Consider the following 23,953-nt stretch of genomic DNA (forward strand, 5'->3'; position numbering starts at 1 on the left):
ACTCTGGTTGCCTCCAGAGAGGACAGGTAGCTAGCAGAGGCACATAGGTGGGAAAGGCTGTTGACTTTATACCCTTTTGTACTTTCTGAATTTTTATATTTCCAAGAATAATCTATCCAAATAAGTGAAAAATTAGATGTTTAAAATGAGCTTTGAATTAAAGCATATCTAGGTTTGTACATCTGCTCTACCACTTACAGTTATATGATCTTATAAAGTTGCTTAGCCTTTATAAACCTTGTAAAATGAGTAAGATAGTGGTACGAGTATCATACCCATGTCATAAATCATTCAATCAAAGTAGCGTGCTTAGCGCAATGCTTGATATATTCTACGTGCTCATGAATTTATTTTTATAAATCCTCTCTTTTAAGCTTGTTTCCTGAAAATAGGGATTGTACTACCTGTTTCTCAAGGGTTGATGATTAAATGAAATTAAATAATACCGAAAGTATTCAACAAATAGCAGGTGCTATTACTATTACCATTGTAATTATCATTATAAATGAATACTCTGATGAATCCATGAGTTGTCTTAATGAGGTATACATGTACAGGCTACCTGTAGCAAACCTGGCTTCTTCCATACCACTTGCAACCCCCACTTCCCTTATAGACTCTAAGCAAGGTCAACTGACTAATTCAACGATCAATGTTTGAGTACCTAATATATGCCAAGCACTTGGGTAGAAGTTGTGGAAACAGAAAAAAAAAAAAATTACACTGTACTTTCTCTTAAAGAGATAGGTAAATGATTACCATTTAGTCAGTGGAAATAATACAACAGAGCTATAGACAAATGCTATGGAAATAAAGTTACAGTACCATCTAATAAGAATGCCCAGTGACAACTTCAAGAGGATAAGCCCTTTCATGAAGTATTGTGGTAGCAGCATAGAGTGAGTATCACCTTTTGCTGATAACTCTGTCTTTTTGCCTGGCTACTACCTCCTTTTCCAGCCTCCACTCAGACATCAGTTCTTCTGGCAAGCCACTCTTGTACCCCGCAGACTGGGGTGGGTGACCGCTCCTATCTGTACTTACTTCATGGGAGTACTAAGTATATTAATGGAAATGACTTCACTTTTCAGTCCTTCCAACTACCTTGTGCTCATTATCATATTCCCAAAGCATACTACAGTGCCTGGCACAGAGTTTTTATTGACCAGTGAATAAATGAATTAACCTTGGGCAAGTATTTTAAGTCTATTTCCACGTATTTTAAAGAAGCAGCAATTTGCTCTGAAGGGCATATGGAGGATAAAGAAGGCCATGTTCTCATTTATGCTAGCACCAGAATCTAGAGCCAACTGACCAACAATCTCGATGAGATATGCCAGGATCACCCCATCCCGAAGATCCTGTCGCAGGTCCTGCACAGGCTTCACTGCTGGCCTCTTCTTCAGCTGTGCATTCACCCAGGCCACGTAGGCCTGTAGCTGTTGCTGGAAAATGAAAGGCGAAAATGAGGAAAAGGTTACATATTTTCTTAACATCTACCCTGCACCCTCTAAGGCAGCATTTGAGACTGAGCTATGGTGGGCAATCTATATCCAGAGGGAGGAGGAGAAGGTTTTAAGGGAAGAAGGAAGAAAGATGGTCAGACACGGAGCATGTTCTAAAACTGTCTAGTTTTATGCTAGTCTCTAAGGATAAGCTAACCTCTGACCTGCATGGCAATGTACACACAGATAAGCAGACGAATGTCTCAATGACTAAGACTCCTTCTTCCCTTGAGTTTTGCTCTGCTGACCAGGGATGAGAGCCCAGCCCAGAACCACAGCCAGTTGTGGGGTATAATCACTGTGGCCAGCAACCTATCACGCTTCTCAGGAACGATCACTCATGTCCCGTCTGCACAATGGACTGTGAGACTCATAAGAAGTGAGCTTGGAGAATCAGGAATAAACAGCAAACCAAAGTCAGAACCGCCTCTCCCATAGCTGCTTTCTTCACAATAAGACTTAACTGAAACCATCTCATACTCAACTTAAGATTTATTCTCCTGAGCCCATAATTCTGGGATTGCTAGAGAGTTAGTTTTAATCCATGCTTTATATTGTCAAAGAGGATTTAGTCACCTAAAACCTATAAAAAGAAGGGAAAAAAAAAAAAAAGGCCGTTGTGAGCAGTGTGCCTGAAGACTGAGGAAGCCGGGTTGGGGTGGGGGAGTAGGGGAGAACAGGCACTTTTGTTTGTTTTCAGACAAAGCACGTTAGGCCCAGATTGGGACGTATAACTCATCCCAACCCTCGGCCAACCTTACATATTCAATCTGTCCCTAAAACAGAGTGGTATGCGCGTGTTTATTCTGATTATTTGGTCTGAAAATGAGCACTAAATATCAAAATAGCACATTAAAAATGTCATAATATAGGCAGCAGTTCTGTCTGGTTTCTGTAGAACCCAAGACCCTAAACCTAAAATTTAAGTTCAAGGGCTAACAGTATTAAATTATAATTTGGTTAAAGTACAGTTGATTTCTAAGCCCCACGTACTTCCTTAATAAAATGATATTGGAAATTATGCACTGGCTGCTTCCTGAGCTTAAATTAAATCTTCATTATTTTATCTACGTTGATTTGTGGGAATAAAGTCCTTTGGAAGACACTACTAAGACAATAATCTACTAGCTACTGACAAACTACAGGAAGTACAGTGATCAGCAGAAGGTGGGGGGAGGAATCTAATATTTATTGAATAACTACCATGAGCTAAACACTAGTTTTGGTATTTTACACGTTTTAATGAGCTAATGAATATACCTGGAACAGGGCTGCTACACAATTGATACTTACTAAATGGTCATTATTATTTTAATAATTATAATCTAATTCAATTCTCACAAAAGCACTGAAGGTTCAGCACCATCTCCAGTCTATGGATGAAGTTCAGAGAAGTTATATATTTTCTTCAATATCCTCAATGCTAGGACATAGCAGACCTGGTACTGAAACCCAGTATATGTGGTCCAAGCATTTACTAATGGCCTCTTGCTATCTAACTCATTCCACAGAACAGAAGCGGCTGCACCTTCTGCCTAACATGCGCCAGGCTCCTTTCCAAGGTCTGCTCCCACTGCCCGGCCAAAGCACTGCGTGAGGCAGACCAGGCAAAGGGCACTTCCACAGTAAACCACTCTGCTCTGGGGAGAAGGAGTTATAAACAGAAAGGTACTAAGAGTAACTAACAGCTGGGATCTGATTTAACTTGCTCATGTATAAAAACTCCTAACCACGTATAAACAAAAAGCTTCTAACCAATCTCCCTGTAGCTAATATCACCTTCAACCCAGTCTCTACACATTCCTGCTTAAAATCCTTCACTGGTCTCTCATTATCCTTACAATAAAATCCAATCTCCTAAACTGCATCAAAGTCTGTCATGTGCTAACTCTTGCCTCTTCTCCAGCTCCACTACTACTCTCCCATATACTCCCACTCCATGCTTCAGCTCATCTAAACCATGTGCAGTGCCCCCAATCCACCACGCTTTCTAGCCACTCAACCTCCACCCGCCTAACATCTTCTTTTAAGTCTCAGCTCAAGTATTATCTTTTCTGCAAAGCCTTCCCTGACTCTCCCACACACCTCAGACTCTGGTCTCCTTAAGGGTGTCCTGTCACATAAACAGTTTGACAATAATTTGAGTGCAGGCACTGTACTAAGTTACAGGGCTACAAAGAATTTTAGGCCTCCAAGAAGCTTGCAGGGGAAAAAAGGAAGATGGGAAGAGGAGAAGAAGCTTGTGGCTGGTAGAGAGACAAGTGCTTTGACAGGGGTGCTTAGGATGCTAAAAGAACACTTCGAGGAGTTTTCTTGAGGGAGGAAAAGAGACTAAGAGGACAGTGAGCCCATAGGAGCTCAGGTCTGAACGATGCTCTATGAAGGGAGTTAAAACAGTTCAAAAATTACTGGACTCAGAGAAATGGGTTCTCAAAAAATATTTGTTTGAATCAGTGAATCATTTGTCAGGTCATCAGGCCAAGACTTCGAATGATTGCAAAAGTTAATTATGCGGGGGCAGACAAGAACAAGTAGTTCTCATTAGGCCGAGATAATTTCTACTTAAGTAACCATAGCCTTCTAGGGGCTGTTGAATAGAAGTCGTCTCTAATACAAAAGTGATTAGAAGTTCCTAACAGTACTTTCCATACACATTAATCACTGCTCTGGTCTTCCAACAAAAGAGGATTCTACAACATAAACGATAATAGTCACTTTTTGGAACACCTATTCTGTGTCAAAGGCTATGCTAGGTCTTTAAACACATTTTCTCTAATGATAATTTGCCAGGGAGATTTTATTGTATCTATTTTGTTAAGTGGAAAGTGAGACTCAGAAAAGGTGAAATAACTTGCTCAAGGTCACCCAAATAGTAAGCTACAAACAGGAAATTCAGTCTAACTCCCAAGCCAATACTCTTTTCCACTCTATCACAGGATTACCTAAATAAATGCACCTCTGAGTTTTAAGTGACCTCACTTGAGGTCACTTGAACTCTCAGAACGGAAGGCACCTTAGTCTAAATCACTTCCTCCACCACATCCAGTACTTGAGTCTCTTGTGTAATACTCTACACTAAGTAGCTGTCTACTACTCAAGTGTGATCCCCAGAGCCTGGCGAGAAATGCAGAATTTAAGGCTCCACCCCAGCCCTACTAAATCAGAAACTTTACTTTTAAAAAGATCCCCTGGCGATTCACAGGCACGTTAAAGGTCGAGAAGTTTGATCCAGCCCACTCTTCCCACACCTGGCTGCACATGAAAATCATAAGGGAAGCTTTTAAAAAATACTGATGTGTAGACCTTACCCCAAATCCACCAAATCATCTCCAGAGGGTAGAACTCAAAAAATTTTATTTTGCCAAGCTCCCCCATGATTCTTGTAGAGCTAACTTGAGCTTTCTAGCTAGAGATTCCAATTCCCTTAACCAAGGGTTCTCAGCCCTGATTACCCATCAGAATCACTTGGGAAGCTTTTAAAAAATGCCACGTCTGGACTACCATCATAGACTACTCAGAATTTCTGAGGGTGGGGACAGGTATATCAAGATTCCTTAAGTATTCCCAGGAACATACAGAGTTGCGAGCCAGGGTTAATTATTCTTTACATAAAATGGTTTCAAGTATTACTGATATTCCTGTCTAAACCTCTCTGAAACCATGACATCTACAACTTAATACAGTACTCTGTGTATAAAAGGAGACTTGCAAATTCCTCATTCAAGGTATTTATCCTTTTTTTTCCCCTTCTTCCTTTTCTTTCTTTCCTTCCTTGGCCACCAGAACACATTGTTGACACACACTAGGGGGTTATTCAGAACCCCTAAATATTATTTTCATTTTACTGTTTATTCATTTTGAAATAATTTCAGGCTTACAGAAAAGTGGCAAGAATGGCATAGAGTTCCCCTATACCCATTACCCACCTTCCAAATGTTTACATCTTACATAACCATAGTACAATGATTAAAACAGGAAATTAACACTGACACAATACCATTAAGTAATCTACAGACCTTATTCAAATTTCACCAATTGTTTCACTAATGTCCTTTTTCTGGTCCAGGATCCAATCCAAGATCTATCTCACACCGCAATTAGTTGTTATGTCTCTTTACTCTCTTCCAATGTGGGACAGTTGTTAAGTCTTTGTCTTTCATATCTTGAAAATTTTGAAGAATATTAGCCCAGATATTTTGTACAATGTGCCTCAAATTCAGACAACTGGTTTCGTCTGAAGTTTCCTAATGATTAAATTCAGGTGACGAATTTTTGACAAGAATACCACAGAAGTGATATTGTGCTCTTCTCAGTGCATCTCATCAAAAGTCACATGATGCCAATACATCTCATTATTGGTGAAGTTACCTGTGATCACTTGGTTAAGGTATTGTCTTCCAGGTTTCTCTGTTGTAAAGTTGCCGTTTTTCCCTTTGTAATTAATTGTCTTGTGGGAAAATGCTTCGAGACCATAAAAATATCCTTTGGTCATCATCACTTTATCTGTCCATTTTAAATTTAACATCCATTGATTGTTCTTTCTTCCAACGTTATTATGGTGTTATTATGGTGTTCCCCAATGGTAATTTTCTAATCATCATTCCTTCTACAGTTATTGGAATTCATAATATGAGGAAGAGCTCCTCTCTTTTCCCCCATTAATTAATTTATTTACATAAGTATAGCTCATAGATATTAATTTTATTTTTATTTATTATATTAATCCATTACTATCATTATTTTGCTGCTCAAATTGTTCAGATTTGGCCATTGGAACAAATATTGGCTTCTTCATGTTGGTTCCTGTATTTTTTTCATATGTCTCAGTCATTTTTTTTAATTGTGGTAAAAAACACATAACAAAATTTACCATCTTAACTATTCTTAAGTGTACAGTTCAGTAATGTTAAGCACATTAACATTATTGTGCAAAGAATCTACAGATCTTTTTCATATTGCAACAGAAACTCTATATCCATTAAATAACATTTCCACATTTTCTCCCTCCTCTCAGCCCCTGGCAACCATCATTCTAATTTCTGTTTCTATGAATTTGACTACTTTCAACAACTCAGATAAGTGGAATCATATAGTATCTGTCTTTTTGTGACTGGCTTATTTCACTTAGAATAATGTCCTCAAGGTTCATCCATGGTGTAACATGTGACAAGATTTCCTTCCTTTTTAAGGCTGAATAATATTTAATTGCGTGTTTATACCATATTTTGTTTATCCATCCATCTGTTGATGGACATGCTCTTTGCTACTATGAAAAATGTTCCTACAAACATGGGTGTACAAATATCTCTTCAAGAACCTGTTTTCAATTCTTTTGAATATAGATCCAGAAGTAGGATTGCTGGATCATATGGCTTGATTATTTTTTTAAGCACTTCCTTACTTTCTGGTATCATAAGATACTCCAGATTCCTCATCTTGTACTTTCCCTGCCCCGGCTCTGGAATTAGCTATTTCCCCAAAGAACTCTGGTTCTTTTTTATAGAGAATAGTTTTTAGAAACCAAAATTTGGACATGAGGTATGCTCATTGCTACTGGGATAACATTCTTGTCCCTTGTAGCAGTAGTGTAGGAAATATGTATATGTATATATATACACATACATACATACCTATATCTACTTATCTTAATAGAGACACATCATGAATTATACCATATATTATACTGATCTCTCCTCCAACCCAACACCACAGGGTTCATTCTTTCCTCTCCCTTTTCCTTTTGTAACTCCTTTCTCCTACAATGAAAAATCTGACTCTCACTATCCACAATATATTTACTAATATTTGCTCGATTCTAGAAAACACATAAAATAGCGTCAAACTTCTAAACAATACCTTATGGAAAAAAAATTTACTAACCATAACATAATATTTATACATAGTTGTCTTTAGCTTTACAGTACTTAGTCAAAATACTGCTTCCAAAATGACTTAAGTTAGTTCTTTTCTTCTCCATCCCTTCATTGAGGTTATATTATTCATGTGTAACTCAGGTTCATTTCTTACCATTTGTAGTCCACTTTGGGTTCTCCCCACATTTAGGTTGATTTTAATTATCTATTTTGGGGTTAGGTAAAAGATTAACATGATTCTAAAAGTCTGAGGACACAAAAACATATATTCAGAAAAGTGTCACTCTCCCAAAATTCTTTCTACTCCATTCCCTTTTCTCTGTTCTTTCCAGCCCATTACTATCCAACCGTGTAAGTAACCAATCTCATTAGTTCCAGTTTATCCAGAAAAAAAATACATATTTTCTTACTTCCCTTTTCTTCTTACATAAAAATAATATAGTATTGATATTTTTTGCACTTGTACTTTTCATTTAATGTTCACTTAATATATTCTAGAAATCACTCTAATTGATATAGAGATCTTTCTTATTCATTTTTACAGAAACATAGTACTCCATTACATGGATATACCACAGTTTATTCAATCATTTTCTTATATTTAGACATTTAAGTGTTTTCCAATATTTTGCATTTAAAACAATGCTGCAATGAGTAACCCTATGCATGTGCACTTTCATGTTGATGGAGGTCTATCTTCAGAGTAGATTCCAAAAAGTGAGATTGCTGGGTAAAAAAGCAAGTAAGTAAATAATATTATTAGATATTGCCAAATTCCCTGCAAGAAAGGTCGTATCCATTTGCAATCCATCAGCAATACATGAGAGCATGCTTTCCCACAGACTTGCCAACAGAATACGTTGTCATACTTTTTAATTCTTGCCAATGTGATAGGTAAGAAATTGTATCTTAGTCTTGCTTTCATTTTCATCTCTTTAATTATAAGTTTGAAGCTCTTTTTGTACTATTTTGAACCACTTTATATATTTTATATCTTTTTGCATATCTACATAAACTGTTCATGTTGTTTTCCATATTTCTATCAAAGTTTTTGGTCATTTGTCCCTCCATTTAAAATAATTCTTTATATGTTAGGAATGTGTTACCCTTTTGTCTTTGATATATGTTGCAGATAATTCCCAGTTTGTCAGCTGTCTTTTGACCTTTTTTACAGTGGGTTTTTTTGGGGGGGGAAGGCATGAAAAAGTTTTTATTTTTATATAATCACATTTATTGATATTTTATTTTATTGCCTCTGAATTTTGAGTCATGGTTAAAAATAGAAGAATTCACCTCTGTTTTTTTTTCTAGTTCTTGTATGGTTCCATTTTTTACATTTGGATCCCTAATCCACTTGGAGTTTATTCTTGTGTATGATGTGAGATATGGATCCAATTTATCTTTCTCCAAATGGCTACCAAGTTGTTCCAGCACTATTTATTAAAAAGTTTCTCTTGAGTTAGAATCTTGGAAGCAGACGTGAAACTTCACCTGCAGAAGGAATCTGTCTCAACAACTAAACAGACAATTTCCGTTATGCAAGTCAAATCAAGAGAGAAACATATCAGAAAGAATACAGGCTCTTCTGGAATCAGAGTCAGTGACTCTTCATTGAAAGTTCAGGACAGACAAATGTCCAAGGAAAGAACTCTGGGGCCACTCAGGGAAGGGACTACCTCCTGCAAGAATTCCAGAAGGGGAGCTACAGGTATCTCTCAGAAAACAGAAGAGGGTAAGAATGGTGTCAGTCAGGAGTTCTAGAGTCTAGGGGAGTAGTCGTTTGGAGCTAGAAAGTAAAAGGCACATTTTTTTTTTTTTTAATCTGAGATCAATGATAAAAAAAAATGTGCTATACTTAAAGGCCAGCTTTTCAGCATCTCCAGCCTCCATAGAGATCACAGAGGCACCAATGCCTGCAATGATCTTACTGCTTAAGCACTCTTTTCCACCCTTCCTCTCATTCATAACTATTTCTCAGGTTTAATGTCAAATTTTTCACTTTGTCCTGCTGCCTCACATGGATTCCACTCTTTGACCTTTGGACAATACCTGACTTTTTATTTTAATTTCTTTTCAAGATTCTGTCTCTTGGCTTCATGTTTTGAGGATGTGTTTTTCCTCACCCAAAATAGTTCTGGGATAAAGCATCTTCAGAGTTATTTAATTCATTGAGCAGCATAGACACAAACCTGGAGCCCATGAGCTTTTCAGAGGCCCATAAAATGCTCGAGTCTTAAAAGAAATATGTATAGGCTCTAAATAATATAATAAAACTGGAAAATTGAAAGTAATAAATGTTTCATTAAAATTCACAAATATAAAAATATAGTCCTATATCCCACTGATCTGAAAGCTACCTTTATCATATACCAAATTTCCGCAAGTTCTTGGGTATATATCTGGGCTTTGCATTCTATATCACTTGTGTATTTCTTTATTCAAGCACCAGTACTACAATGTTTTATTTATAGAAGCATTATAGTACATTTTAATGTCTAATAGGACTAGTCCCTCCCCCCCTTAAAAATATTTTTTAGTGTTTTCTTGACTATTCGTGCATGTTTATTTTTCCATATGAACTTTAATATCTATTTATCTAACTTCCAAACAAAAGGCTGGTAGAATTTTTATTGAGATTATATATATAAATTAATTTAGGGAGAACAGTTATCTTTATGATGTTGAATTATCTTAATCAAGAACAGGTGCTCTCATTTCATTTGTTCAAATATGTCTTTCAGTACAGTAGTGTTTTAATATTTTCTTCCCATATGTTTTATACACTTTTTGTTAAGTTCACTTCTAAGTATTTAGTCTTCATTGTAATTATAGATGAGGTTTTCTCTACCACTATGTTTTCTATTTGTTACTTTTTGTGTATCTGAAAGCTACTGATTTCAATATGTTAATAATTATAACCTGTTATCTTATCTTTTATTGTTTGAGTTTTGTCAGTGATTCTCTCCGGTCTCCAGAATTACTATCGTTATCATCTGTGAAAAGAAATAGTTTTACTTCAGTATTAAGCCTTGTGCCTGTAATCAATTTCTTTAGTCTAATTGTACTGGCTAATAAGTGTGGCACAGTAATGAAGTAGAGATAGTGGGCATACTTCCCTTGTTTGTGGACTTAGAGAAAATACTTGAAGTGTTTCCCAATTTAGTAAGTTTTAGAACTAAGGTATATATATTTTCTCCTGTTAAGTTACTATCCATCGTCTTATTTTCTTGAGTGTTTTTATGAGGAATGAATGTTGAATTTTGACAGTTTTGTCAGCACTGATGGTGATAAGCTTATGATTATTTTCTCTGAGACCTATTAATATGGTACTATGTAATATTAATAGATTTCCTAATAATGAACCTGCCTTGTATTTTTGGAATTAAATCCACCTGATCATAGTAAATTAAATTTTTAATGTGGTATTAGATACTGTTCATTAATAAAATATTAGCGCTATATTAGTACTATATGTGTGGCACTTCATAGGTTTTCATAAGTTTTCTTTTTTGCACTGTATTAGATTTAGGTACCAATATTATCTTTGCTTCATATGAAGAAATAGGAAGTGTCTCTTTATTTTTAATACTCTGAGATAATTTATAGAGCTTTGAGACTATCTGATATGTGGAAGTTTGGTAGAATTCCCCTGTGAAAAAAATCGGGGCCTGGATTTTGTTTTTTTCTTTTTGAGGAATAGTTCCTTAATAAGCTTCTCCATTACTTCTAGAAAAATTGGTCTGTTTAAATTTTCTGCCTCTATCAGTTTTGATAACCAGAATTTCCCAAGGAAATTATTCATTTCATCAATATTTTAAAATGCATTTGCAAGATTGGATTAAACATGGCGGAGTGAGAGATGTTCCCAGATCTCTCCCCTTGAAACAACAATAAGCCGAACATCTAAAACTCAACAAAAAACACTGAAACTGTGCACCAGCACGTCTGAGCGTGGGATCTGCACAAAAGAGCTACCACAGGTCAGAACCCTGAGTGTCGGGCAGGAGACAGGGAGAAATAAAGAAGTTGCCTCTCGCAGCTGCCAGAGCTACCTGTAGGGGGAGGGGGAGGGGAGAACGTGCAGCAACATCCCTGAACAGCCCTGCCTGGGGATGCTGTGGCTCCACGCAGCCGGCAGCAGTGTTCAGCCATCAGGGTGGAAGGCAGAGAAATGAGGATGGCAGAAAAGCGGGGACAGCAGAGAAACACAGTTGATATTTACCAGCCTCAGTTGCAAAACCCATACTAAGCTGTAGTCCCTATCCCCCAACCCAGAGTGCCCCTCCCCCACACCCTCCAAGACAGAACGCAGCAGAGCCCCAGGGGAATCTGAGCAAACACTAGAAACTGTCACTCACACTGACAGAAACTGAGACTGAGGGTAGCGAGTCTGATTAAACATCTATAAGGGAAAAAAAGACATTATTAAGATACTGAGGGACACTTCATAATGATAAAGGGAATCATGCACCAAAAAGACACAGCACTTATTAATATATATATTCCCAATCAGGGAGCCCGAAAATATGTAAAGTAATTACTAACAGAACTAAAAGTGAAACAGACCAAAACTCTATCATAGTAGGGAACCAAAATATCCCACTGTCAGATAGGGACAGATCGTCCAAATCGAAAAGGAGGCAGTACTTCCCAACTCATTTTATGAGGCCAATATTACTCTGATACCAAAACCTGGTAAAGATAACACAAAAAAAGAAAACTACAGACCAATCTCTCGTGAACACAGATGCAAAAATCCCTAATAAGATACTAGCGAACCAAACACAGCAACATATTAAAAAGATTATACACCACGATCAGGTGGGCTTCATCCCAGGGGTAAAGGGATGGTTCAACATATGCAAATCGATTAACGTGATACACCACATAAATTAAAAAATAAGAATCATATGATCATATCAATAGATGCAGAAAAAGCCTTCGACAAGATATGGGGTCCATTTATGATCAAAACACTTAACAAAATTGGTATAGAAGGAAAATATCTTAATATAATAAAGGCCATATATGACAAGACCTCAGTCAACATTATACTTAATGGTGAAAAACTAAAAACCTTCCCTCTAAGGCCAAGAACAAGGCAAGGCTGTCCACTATCACCATTGTTAATTCAATCTAACATTGGAGGTCCTGGCGAGTGCAATCAGGCAAGAAAAGATATAAAAGACAACCAAATAAGAAACGAAGAAGTCAAATTGTCACTATTTGTGGAGGACATGATGCTCTATACAGAAAACCCTAAAGACTCCACAAGAACACTACTGGAAACAATAAGGAAATATAGTCAAGTTTCTGGATACAAAATCAATGTTCAAAAAACCATAGCGTTCCTATATTCTAAAAACAAAGTGTCTGAAAAAGAAATGGAAAAAATAATTCCTTTTACAATTGCAACAAAAAGAATAACATATCTAGGAATAAATCTAACAAAACATGTGAAGGACCTATATAACGAAAACTGTAAGACCCTACTAAAAGAAATCAAAGAAGATACAAAGAAATGGAAAGATATTCCGTGTTCTTGGATTGGAAGAATCAACATAGTTAAAGTGACCTTACTACCTAAAGCATTATACAGATTTAATGCAATCCCCATCAAAATCCCATCAGCACTTTTTAAAGAAATTGAACAAAAAATCATCAGATTTGTATGGAAGCACAAAAGACTCCAAATTTCCAAAGCCATCCTGAGAAAAAAGAATGAGGCTGGAGGTATCACTCTGCCCGACTTCAAATTATACTACAAAGCGACAGTAATCAAAACAGTATGGTATTTGCACAAATACAGACACACAGACCAGTGGAATAGAATCGAGAGTCCAGAAGTAAACCCATATTTATATGGGCAAATATTTTTCGACAAAAAAAGCCAAAAGCATACAGTGGACAAAGGAAAGTTTCTTCAATAAATGGTGCTGGGAAAACTAGAAAGCCATCTGCAAAAGAATGAAACTAGATTATTGTCTATCACCACACACCAAAATTAACTCAAAATGGATAAGGACCTGAATATAAGACCTGAAACAATAAAATGCATAAAAGGAAACATAGGATCTAAACTCAAGGACCTTGGACTTAAACAGGATTTCAAGGGAAGTAAAAGCAAAAAGAAATGAATGGGACTTTAACAAACTAAAAAGCTTCTGCTCAGCAAAAGAAACCGTCAACAAGGTAAAGAGACAACCATCCGAATGAAAAAATATATTCGCAAGCAACACCTCTGATAAGGGCCTAATATCCAAAATATATGAAGAATTCATACGACTCAATAACAACAACAAAAAACAAACGATCCAGTTAAAAAATGGAGAGAGGACCTGAACAGACACTTCTCCCTAGAGGACATACAAATGGCCAACAAATATATGAAAAGATGCTCAACATTGCTAGCTATTAGGGAAATGTAAATCAAAACCGGAATGAGATACCATCTCACACCTGTTAGAATGGCTACAATCAACAGGAAAAATAATAACAAATGTTGGAGAGGATGCAGAGAAAAAGGAATTCTCATACACTGCTGGTAGAACTGCAAATTGGTATAGCCGCACACAGGAAAATTTGGAAGTGGGGAAGAGGGAAGATGAAGGAGCCCAAATCCAATAGGCCCCTATTCATTATAAAGGAGGTGGTTTATCTGTTGAGAGTGAAAGGGACAGAGAGAATGAAGGAAGATTCAGGAAAGGGACCCTGTGAGAGGCTGGAAAGAACAATGACTGCTAAAGATTTCCTGGTGGCACCAAGACTCAATAGGGCTGGAAATCATAATTCTGTAATTGAATTAGTCAGCAGGGTTATGTGACTTCCTCTAGAAGTGTTCAGCAGGCCTGAGCCATGAGTGGACATGGAAGCAACAAAAGTTGCTTCTATCCTATGACAGATGACTGGCTAAAGAAACTGTGGTACATATATATAATGGAATATTACTCAGCCATAAGAAGAAATGAAATACTGCCATTTGCAACAACATGGACCTTGAAATGATCTTACTAAGCAAAATAAGCCGGACAGAAAAGGTTGAAAATCACGTATCACTTATATGTGGGATATAAACCTAAAAGCAACAAATGAACAGGGCAAACAAACAGAGACTCATGAACATGGACAATGGACTAGTGGTTACCAGAGGGGAGTGGTTTGGGGAGGGGTAAAAACGAAAAAATAAAATGTTAAAATTTAAAAAAATGTACTTGCATCGACCAGCAAAGACACATAATTTTTTTGTTTCATTGGTTACTTCTCCATTATCCTTTCTTATTTTGTCTATTTGTGCTTTCTTCCTTTTTCTTCTTTATCATGTTGGCCAGTAATTTGTCTATTTTGATAATATTTTCAAAAAATCTTTAAAACATGATTTCAAGAATTATCGCTATTCTGGGCCTAAATACTTCTAAAACCATGATACCTAGAACAAAACAGAAGTCTCTGGGTGTAAAACCAGACATTCAAATTATTTCACATTTTTTCTCCTCTTTTTCTTTTCTTTCTTCATTTTTTTTTTTTTTTTTGGTTTCACCTCACATTATTGACTCACGTAGTCTTATTAACCAAAATGCCTACATGATTTTTAACACATTCTGCTGTTAAACCAATCTCTTCCATCTTCGTTCTTTTAAGATTGATCTTCTTGATCCAGATTTACCTCTAATTAATTTCAACTTGTTAGATTCCATCTCACCAGATCCTTCTAGACCCTGTCATTTCATACATTCATTTATCCAAAGCAATCAACACTGCTAGGAACTATGCCATACCCAGCACTTACAGGCACATAAATAACTACACCACAAAGTGATTACTGCAGCAATAGAGAAATGTTTAAAAATGTTATCTACGTACGGAAGCAACAGGGTGGAAGGATGTAAGAATCAGGGAAGGGTCAATAAGAAAACAGACACATGGCTGGATCTTTAAAGATGTTTACCAGGTGGAGAAGAGAGAAGGTCATCCTAGGGAGAGGTGATTAAAAAAAAAAAAAAAAGGAAAAGGAAAAGCCGTGAAGGCATATGGTATCTTGGAGGAATAGCCAGCTAACAAGTCAGTGTGTGGGCAGAACCGTCAGATGAAAAAATAGGTCAGCACAAGGCCTACCAGCACTTAGACTTAAGGTTTGAAGACCTTCAGCAAGAAAGCCTGGAGTTTTGAAATAGGAGAGTAAAACTGTGAGGCCTGCATCTTAGAAAGGTCACTCCAGACACAGCATAGAATATGGGATAAGAAAGGGGAGCATCCAAATTTGGAGAAACCAATGAGGAGACCAGGCAGCAATTCAAATAAGAAAAGATGAGAGCCGAAACTAAAGTAGTATAGTTAGAAAAGGACAAATTCCAGTAACAAGTCAGAGGTCACTGATAGGATATAGCCAGTGACAAAAAGAGAGGGTCCAAAAAGTCATGCCCGAATGGATAATAATGCTTTAACTGAGATATGAACATATGAACATATGAAGCAGAAGTATGAGGGAAAAAGAAATAGTTCTGAGGATATTTACTACTGCCAACTGCTATGTGCTGGTAGACAAAGAACTTGGCAGACCAGTCATGCAACCAAGTCACAGGGAACTTTCAGAACATAGAAAAATTCCTATGAAGATTGTTAACAGCATTTTGCCCATACCATTAACATACCATAAAAGGAGAAACAAGACCAGAGCTGTATCTTGTAAAGGTTAAAGTTGAACCCAGCCTTTCTTCCATTCTTTACTCCCCACAGTCAGTAATTTTTCCATCAAAAAATGCAGGTAAACCCAGCTCTTCGGATGCTCAGGGTCTCATTCTCTGACTTTAAGAGGAGAAGATGCTTTTGTCTATGGAGCATTACTCCTTCTCTAATAAACTTTGTCTTTGACTCTGGTTCTCTCTTGAAACTTTTTTCCTGTGCAAAGCCAAGGACTCTTTCCCAGTGTAGGGCTTAAGTCCCCACTCATTTGGGGGGAAATTTGCCCCATTCGCCTCAGAAGGACATAGTAGACACCCATTGAGGACCAGTCACACTACTCACACTCCCACACAGGGTTTGTCTTAAAAGAGGCCTCTAGTGCAAGCCTAGGCCCTGAGTAGCTCTGCTGCTTGGTTTTAAATTTTACTAGAGCTACTTCTGCAGCAGATGAAATACCATATGCTTTTTGCAAGAGGCTGTTACTCTCTGGGGGTTGAACTAGTAGCTTTTTTTCCTTCTTTTTTTTTTTTTTTTTTGGCCTTATAATCTTTTCTTAAATTGTAACTTGTGTAAAAGCCAGATATGTAAAATAAAGAAAAGAAGGGCTTCTCTGGTTAAGGCCAGGGTGGGGAATTCAGCCCTCCTCCCTAGCCCTCTTCTCTATCCCCCTGCAAGCCATCTGAAATAATTTCTTAAGGGCTTCTTGCATCGGCTAGGAAAAAAAAAAAAAAAACACTGAATTTTGTTTACTTCTAGCACTATCATTTTATAAGTCAATTAGTCAGTGAAGAAAAAAAACAATAGGTTCAACAAAATGAAAATATCTGAAATATTAAGAAATATATCTTGAACATGCCCCTAGTTCTTGCTATTTCCAACAACAGCTGAAGAAGCACCATGGGACCACAATTAGTTTCCAAATAGGCCCAGAAGAAGCGGGTGGAAGGTAGCTAACAGCTCTTGGGGTAGCTGTCCAGTTCACAATGATTTCCCCTTCTATATAAACATGCCCCCTCTGCATATACAGGTCCCAGGACTGGGCTAGTATTATTATATCACCTCCTCCACTAGCCAGTTGACTAGTCTTACTGAGTTGATTGGTCAAGCCCAGCAGATCTCTGGAATTTTTCGATCTCGCATTTAGGAAAGGAATCAGTCATTTTCCCCTCCCACTTCTCTATTTCTCCCAGTCTCTCTTTGACCAAGTTGTAAGATATAAAATTTAGATGCTGCAATAGGCCATGTTGCTCACCTGAGAGAGAAAAGCCATCTGTAGTCAAAGTGAATAAAGCCACCCACAGAAAGAACCAGAGACAAGAGGCAAAAAGCAGAGGGAGATATCCTGCCAGTGTTTGTGTTCTTGATTTTCAATGAGACTGCTCCATCCGTACCCTTTCCACAGTTTAGTTTTTCAGCCTTTCTTGGATTCCATGAGTCAGTAGATTCCACTTTCTATCTCTGCTAGTTCAAGTTGGGTTCTTGCAACCAAACTAATAAAAAAGGCGAGACAGACAATCAAACTAATAAAAAAGGCAAGACAATCAAACAAGATGACCGCACAGAACTAACCTTGGTCCAGAATTAACATCTCTAATTTGTTCTAGGGGAGCTAAAAGGATGCCTGAGTAATCCAAAAGTCTAGAAAGACTGAGGGTTTTTATGACAACCCTTTGAGTCAGGCCTCAGGGAAAAGAAAAGTAAACACAGCAACAGTCAAAGCTGTCTGAGTGGGATTTTGGCTGGACTGCTCTAAAGCTGTGAGACTGGCTGGTGTGGGGAGGCCTTAGTAACTCTATACTCTCCATCAGCTTCCTCCAAGATATTCCAAATAAGCATACAATGTAAGTTAAAACTCCTCCAATATAGATAATTCTATCTACCATCTTCATTTGTGCAGGAAATCTTGATTTTTGAATGCTTTCCTGCAGCCAAATGTAACTTACTTCGTTTTTCTTTGGGCCCTGCCCTTCCTTCCAAACAAGTTTGTAAATCCAGCCTCTGCTCTCTATCTCCTTTAAGCCTCAAGGGCAAAGAGAATTCCAACAGGGAACTTGTTTTGTTAGAGTTGCAAAAGCAGTGACTGGGCTTCACCAGGGAAGTAAGTCTGTAGGACCTACAATTCCTTGCGTAGAAACAACAGAGAAGTGGGCTTTATGGCTCCCTGCTGGAAAACAAGAAAAGCAAACAAGAGGCAAGACTCCAGTAGTGTGCTGGAGAGAGAGTTCAGGAGACCTGAAATGCCCAGAAAGAAATCAGTTTTACAGTGAAACCAGATACCTGTTTAGAACTATGAGACCCTCCAGCAGAAGCAGATAAGGAGATGGGGGTGGGGACCTTGTTGAGAGATGGCAGGAGGTTTGGAAACCTTTAGTTATTATTGGCCTAAATTCTGCCAGTAAAAGACCATAACATAGTATTTCTTTTCCATTAACTCCTTCAGGCCTTTACTAAACCAGGAAAGACTACTTATTTATTGAACCTGGTGGCTAATTAGGTAAAAATAAAATTCACAAGTAAAAATATTAAATTTCTTCTTCCATGGATGGGTAGGGCTCTTTTATTAGTGTGCATCCCAGCAATCAAAGGATAATACACAAGAAAGTAAAGAGCTAAAGACTTTCTGAAAGATTTCATCTCCTAAACTTATTTTTAATTGTTCATTAGTTACAAGTTCTGTAAACACTCTGTCCTTCACAAGTACATGTTATAAGGGAAGTGTTCGATAAATGCATGTGAAAGAATGAATGAATGAGGTATCACTGGGTAGTTTATGAGTGTCTTTTATCCTAAAAACAGGGCATGGAGCCCACCCACCCTTAGGACCTTTGGGATTGGTTCCTTAACCCCTGACCATATCTGACCACTGAAGGTTATGTCCATGACCACTGAAATGGGCCTGGTTTGGGATAATAAATAAGGAAATACATTGAGGGAAGTTTCATTCAGTTTGAATCTTTGGTCCTTACAGTCTAGACAACACGGCCAGTCAGGGCTGATGAAGCATTTCTAGTACTCCCCAGACTCTCTGAACAGCCTGGGGGAGTGGTACCTGGCAAACAGTGCCCTATCACTGCTCTACATGCCTGGCCAGCCCATCACTCACCATGAGGAACATAACACACTGCCTGATAGCTTGCTGCCAGGGAACATCTGTTTAGCTGGCATTGACTCCTATGGGAAAAAAGCCAATGAACTTGGGTGAGGAGAAACTGGTCAGGATAGAAAAAAGAAGGTTGGGGAGTGTGGTGCTTTATTACGTTAAAGACTGAACTGGCCTTAAATTTCTACAGCAAAGCACAAAGGAATTCATTGTGGAAATGTCTGAAAGCCTCTGCTTGGCCCTATGTTGCAAATCCTACTCCACGAAAGGCAGGAGGCACTTAGGAGAGATGTTCGCTGCAGCTGCTCCTCATGCCAACCCCCTTCCTCACTCAGTCTACCCCCTTATGGGGATGATACCAAACAAAGGCTCTTCCTGTATTTCTCAGGGACTGCCAAGCAGATGATCTCCATGTGGGGCTTAAATTTCTACTTTTCTACATGGAGAAAAACTGGTAGGGAATGTCTTCCAGGTCATATATTTAAAATGATAAGGCTAAGACAGACGATTTCTTGTTGACCAACATTCTAACAAATCATTCCCACAACTTTCAGTTCCTCGGGCTATTCACGCTGCAGACAGGCACGGGTTCGCTCTGCCTGACAGGCAGGATTTCTACATGACCACAATTTTCCCAGGTTTGATATTCTGAACACTTACTTTATTTTCATTGACATGTGAGCTCCACTAGGGCACAGATTCTATGTTATTTGACTGCTATTTCCAGAGCCTGGCACTGTGCCTGGTAAACAGAGTAATTCGGTGAATGTCTGCTAAATTGAGTGCCTGTATGCATGTTTACCAGACTAGCAGGAAAAAAAGTCTGGTCTCAGTGAGCAGGTAGGTAGGTAAATATTTGGTACTTTTCATGATATCGTTAAGTAGAAGATATCTCTATGATCTTCCACAAACACTACCTCTTTTATGGCACTTATCACATTAAGCATTCTATCATGTTTTTTTCTGTATACCTATAAATCTCGCCCTATAAATTCCTCGGAAGCAGGAACCAGGTGTCATTCAATTATTTTATCCATCCCTTCACCCAATAAATGAACTAAATAACTGAATGAATGAATGCTTACTGTCCAAACCATATTATAATCTTAGGTCTCTCAAAACCTTCCAACATAATCACCAAAGTATTTTTCAAAGTCCAGCCCCCAGAAAAACACTTGCAGAAGTTATGTTGGCTCATTAACCAAAGACAATGTTCATATGACAACATCAATACCAAGTGGCAGAGAACAAATAAATAGCTTAAGGCAGAATGGGAAAATGGGAAAATGAGAACTATAGAAAGCCCAGCCACTCCCAGAAAGAACATAGGAGACAGGAGATGACTGCCAGGGTGGGCTACAGAAGGTGACAGTAGCCAAAACTTATGGATAATTCACAATGCAGATTAACCATGTCAACACAACGTACTGCACTGACAGCAATGATACAGATCAATTCTGTGAGTAATTTTTCAGGTGTGTTGAGACCAGGGATTTATTCAGGGAACGTGGTACAAGAAAATTCTGCATGCAGTTATGCATAGTGACATATGGTTGAGAACAGAGGCCAATCGTGGGTAGAGGGAAGCCTTGAATCAGAGGGCAGGATTTCTCTGTTGCAGGGTTCCCTAATAATTAACCAGTTAGGGTCATAGCTTCATTTCCTGTGGCAATTTACTTTGCTATAGAGAATGAGGTCACAGCCCTTAACCACAAAGACCTTAGCATCTGGGTGATGAAGAATAGCTTCAGATATGCTTGGATCATTCCCCAGAGATGACTGGATATATGTTTGGTATTCTCAGCCTCAGTGGAGTTTCTCAGAGGAACTGGAGTATATTCTGACTCTGGCTTTTAAGTCCCTGTCTACATCCTTATCATATGACTCTAAAAGAAGAGACTGAATATTACTGGATCTATTAAGCAACCCTAAAGGCTAAACTAGGTCAATCAGGGCCCCATCAACTCTGAAATAACTAATTCTAGCAGTATTCAGTAACACTAAATGTGATACAGTATGTGGAAAAAATATTTATTACATATGTGAAATAATTATTTAAACTGTAAGGACCCCATGAGGTTTAACATATTACTATTAGTGTTATTTAGACGATGTCAATTTCTCAGAGAAACCAAATGTACTTATTGGCTATCAGAGTTCAAATCTACTAATAGAATAAAATAGATCATATATTAGCCTGTAGAAGGGTAGAGGGAAGTTTATAGTATGGGCACAAAAATCAAATGTCAGAAAGAAAAGAAGAGGCATTACTGCATTATTTTAGAGATGAATTAAAAATAAAGCCGTGTGTCTGTTGTTTTTATGAAGACTCCATTACCACCACAAAAAGAAAATTCTTCCACTCTCCCTTTCCCTTATGTTTTACGAGAACTGGAGGTCAGAGGATATTTATGGACACACTAAAGCATGAAAAAGACAGCCAAGCCTCTTGGCTCTTCGGCTAAAAGGTCTGGAAGTGAAAAATGAGCAGAAGGCAAAGACTAGGACTGACTCTGTGCTGGTTTTCTCCTCCTGTTAAGACAGTGGGACCTGATACCTGGGGACTAAGTTTTAAAAAGGGGAGGGCGGAAAAGGACCTGAGGAGCTTTTGCCACGACTGGTGGATGAGTCAGACCTGCGCAGCTTGAGACCAGGGGAGGTCCAAAGGCAGAGATGGAGAAAAGAGGAACCAGGACTACTAGAAGCACTTAAAGAGGTGGCTTCCTGGCTCGTCTGTGTTTCAACTCTCAGACCATAACCATCTGTTAACAATCTCCTTACATGTGTTCAAAGAGAACCCGACGCAAAGATGAGGAGCCCTGCAGTGCAGGCAGGATGCAAGCTCTGCCCTTCAGTGAAGGTTGTGACACCCTTCCGCCAAAGGAAAATTCTGACTCAGTCAGTAAGGTTGGGACAGCACCTCTGCAGTTTTCCTCCCTGTGTCAGGAACAAAGCTGGGTACATGGGCCAGGACTGGGGGAGGTTCTGGGACAGGTCAGGCTGCAGAGCTTCTTAATTAGAAACAGGAATTAAGGAAAGAGCCTGTAGTGCTGCTGTAGAAAGAAAATCATACACAAATCCCTGAGAATGGTTACCTCTGGAGAAAAGGCTAGGACTGGAGGGGTGACCAAGGCACTCAGTCTTGCCCATAATGTTCATATTTAAGAAAAGAAGGTATTCACATGTTCACTGTTTAACTAAAAATTGATTTTAAAAAAAACTTTAAATTTAAGAAAAAGATGAAGGGGGAAGAGGAGAGGTGGGAAAAAAAAGGAAAAAAGAAGAAAGACACAGCTAACAGTCTAGGTCTCCTTGTAGGGGGGTCTTCCTGGATGCTGGAATAAGGAAACCCAAAGGGTGGGGCTCAGAAGCAAAGAAATACATATGGAGCAAATTGCAAGGGGGAAGGGTCACAAGAGAAGAAAATGGAATAAATAATTTTGAGAGAAAACAGTGAAGAGAAAAAGACCTTAGCCAGCCCTCGCCCATACTGTCTGTCAGACTGGGTCCCCAGTCCCCCACTCTCACACAGAAGGGAGCAAATGCTGGCTCCCCTGAATTGGGTCCAGAAACCCAAGACCCCCATCTCCTCTCTACCAACCAAGCCCTTGGTTGCGGAGAAATCTATTGCCCTGGATTTAGAAAGATACTCCCTGCCCTCTCTCAAACTTTCTACCAATGCAATGCCACCCCGCCCCTCCCTCGGCTCAAAGAGAATGCGCACTTAAGCCATATATTCAGGGGAATTCCTTGGGGGTAATCCCTGGGGAGGGTGAAGTCCACCTCTTCGGTAAGGAGATGACCTCTAAATGTGTGGCCCTATCTTCTGGGTTCAGATAAGCAACCAGGGAAGATCATTGCCCAGCTTAGCTGGAGGCAGGCAGCCCTTTTGATTTCTCCTTGTTCAGTGGTCACAATTGCACCATACCCACCACTTTATAACCCCCTTAGGGCCCTGCAGCGAATTTTCTGGAGTCCTCGTGAAGATGGGGGCGGAGGACGACCCGTTCCTGAAATAGGCGGGAGGTGCTGGGGGAGGGGAGCTGGGGAGTGGGAGGAGCAGTTACCTCATTGAAGCCCTCCTGCAGGACGTCCAGTAAGTTCCCCCGGGTCAGGCAGGCTAGCATTGTTCCTGCCGGGGGCTCCCCGGACGGGGTCTCCAGGCCAGGCGGTCGTCGCCTCCTCCTCCCTCTGCACACAAAGACTCTCCGTTTAGCTCATTGGGATCTCTTCAGAGTCCCGCATGCCACTTACTGGAAACCCAGCCCCGAGCCAAACTAGCGGTATCCACTGGGCATGCTCACACGGGGGCCTCTGCAGGAGGAGCCGGGGCGCTGTCGTGGTTCCTATAGAAACAGCTGGGCGCGCACCGGCTGGAGGGCGGGAGCTAGCAGCCAGGCCCCGCCAGCAGAAGGGAGAGCACCGCTGGCGTGCGGGCGGGCTGGCGTGTGTGTGTGTGTGTGTGTGTGTGTGTGTGTGCGTGCGTGCGTGCGCGCGCGCGCGCACATACACAAACACACACGGGCGTGCCGGTACGCTTGCACGCGCGCGCACACACACACGCACGCACGCACACACACACACACACACGAGAGCTGCTGATTTAAGGCCGCAAGCGCCCCACCACATGGTGGGTGGGAAGGAGAGTGAATCACAGGATTTTTTTCCCCAAAATAGCTGAAAACAGCAAGCTTTTTCCACAGGGGGCCTGGATAGTGAGGTTAGGCTAAAGAAGGGGAAGCAGAGAGAGAGAAACAAAAAGAGAAACAGAAGAACCATCCAGGAGAGAAAAAAGA

The 23,953-nt window shown here is 39.3% G+C and overlaps 1 protein-coding gene across 10 annotated transcripts in view; it reads right to left on the reverse strand.

Annotated features, from left to right (window-relative positions):
- The window catches only part of DIXDC1 (DIX domain containing 1), a 66,112-nt gene that overhangs the window by 36,215 nt on the left and 5,944 nt on the right, over window positions 1–23,953 (reverse strand). For 7 of the 10 annotated variants that reach the window (XM_023533742.1, XM_023533739.1, XM_011365402.2 and 4 more), the window contains one exon: window positions 1,316–1,445. In XM_023533742.1, the coding sequence (XP_023389510.1) occupies window positions 1,316–1,445 (130 nt within the window). Of the gene's footprint in view, window positions 1–1,315; window positions 1,446–5,521; window positions 6,184–23,224; window positions 23,622–23,953 lie in introns of those variants that run through there. The other 3 variants (XM_023533741.1, XM_011365404.2, XM_023533743.1) reach the window with 3 other exon arrangements.

The sequence above is a fragment of the Pteropus vampyrus genome, unplaced genomic scaffold, assembly GCF_000151845.1.
Source record: "Pteropus vampyrus isolate Shadow unplaced genomic scaffold, Pvam_2.0 Scaffold110, whole genome shotgun sequence".
Classification (NCBI taxonomy): domain Eukaryota; kingdom Metazoa; phylum Chordata; class Mammalia; order Chiroptera; family Pteropodidae; genus Pteropus; species Pteropus vampyrus.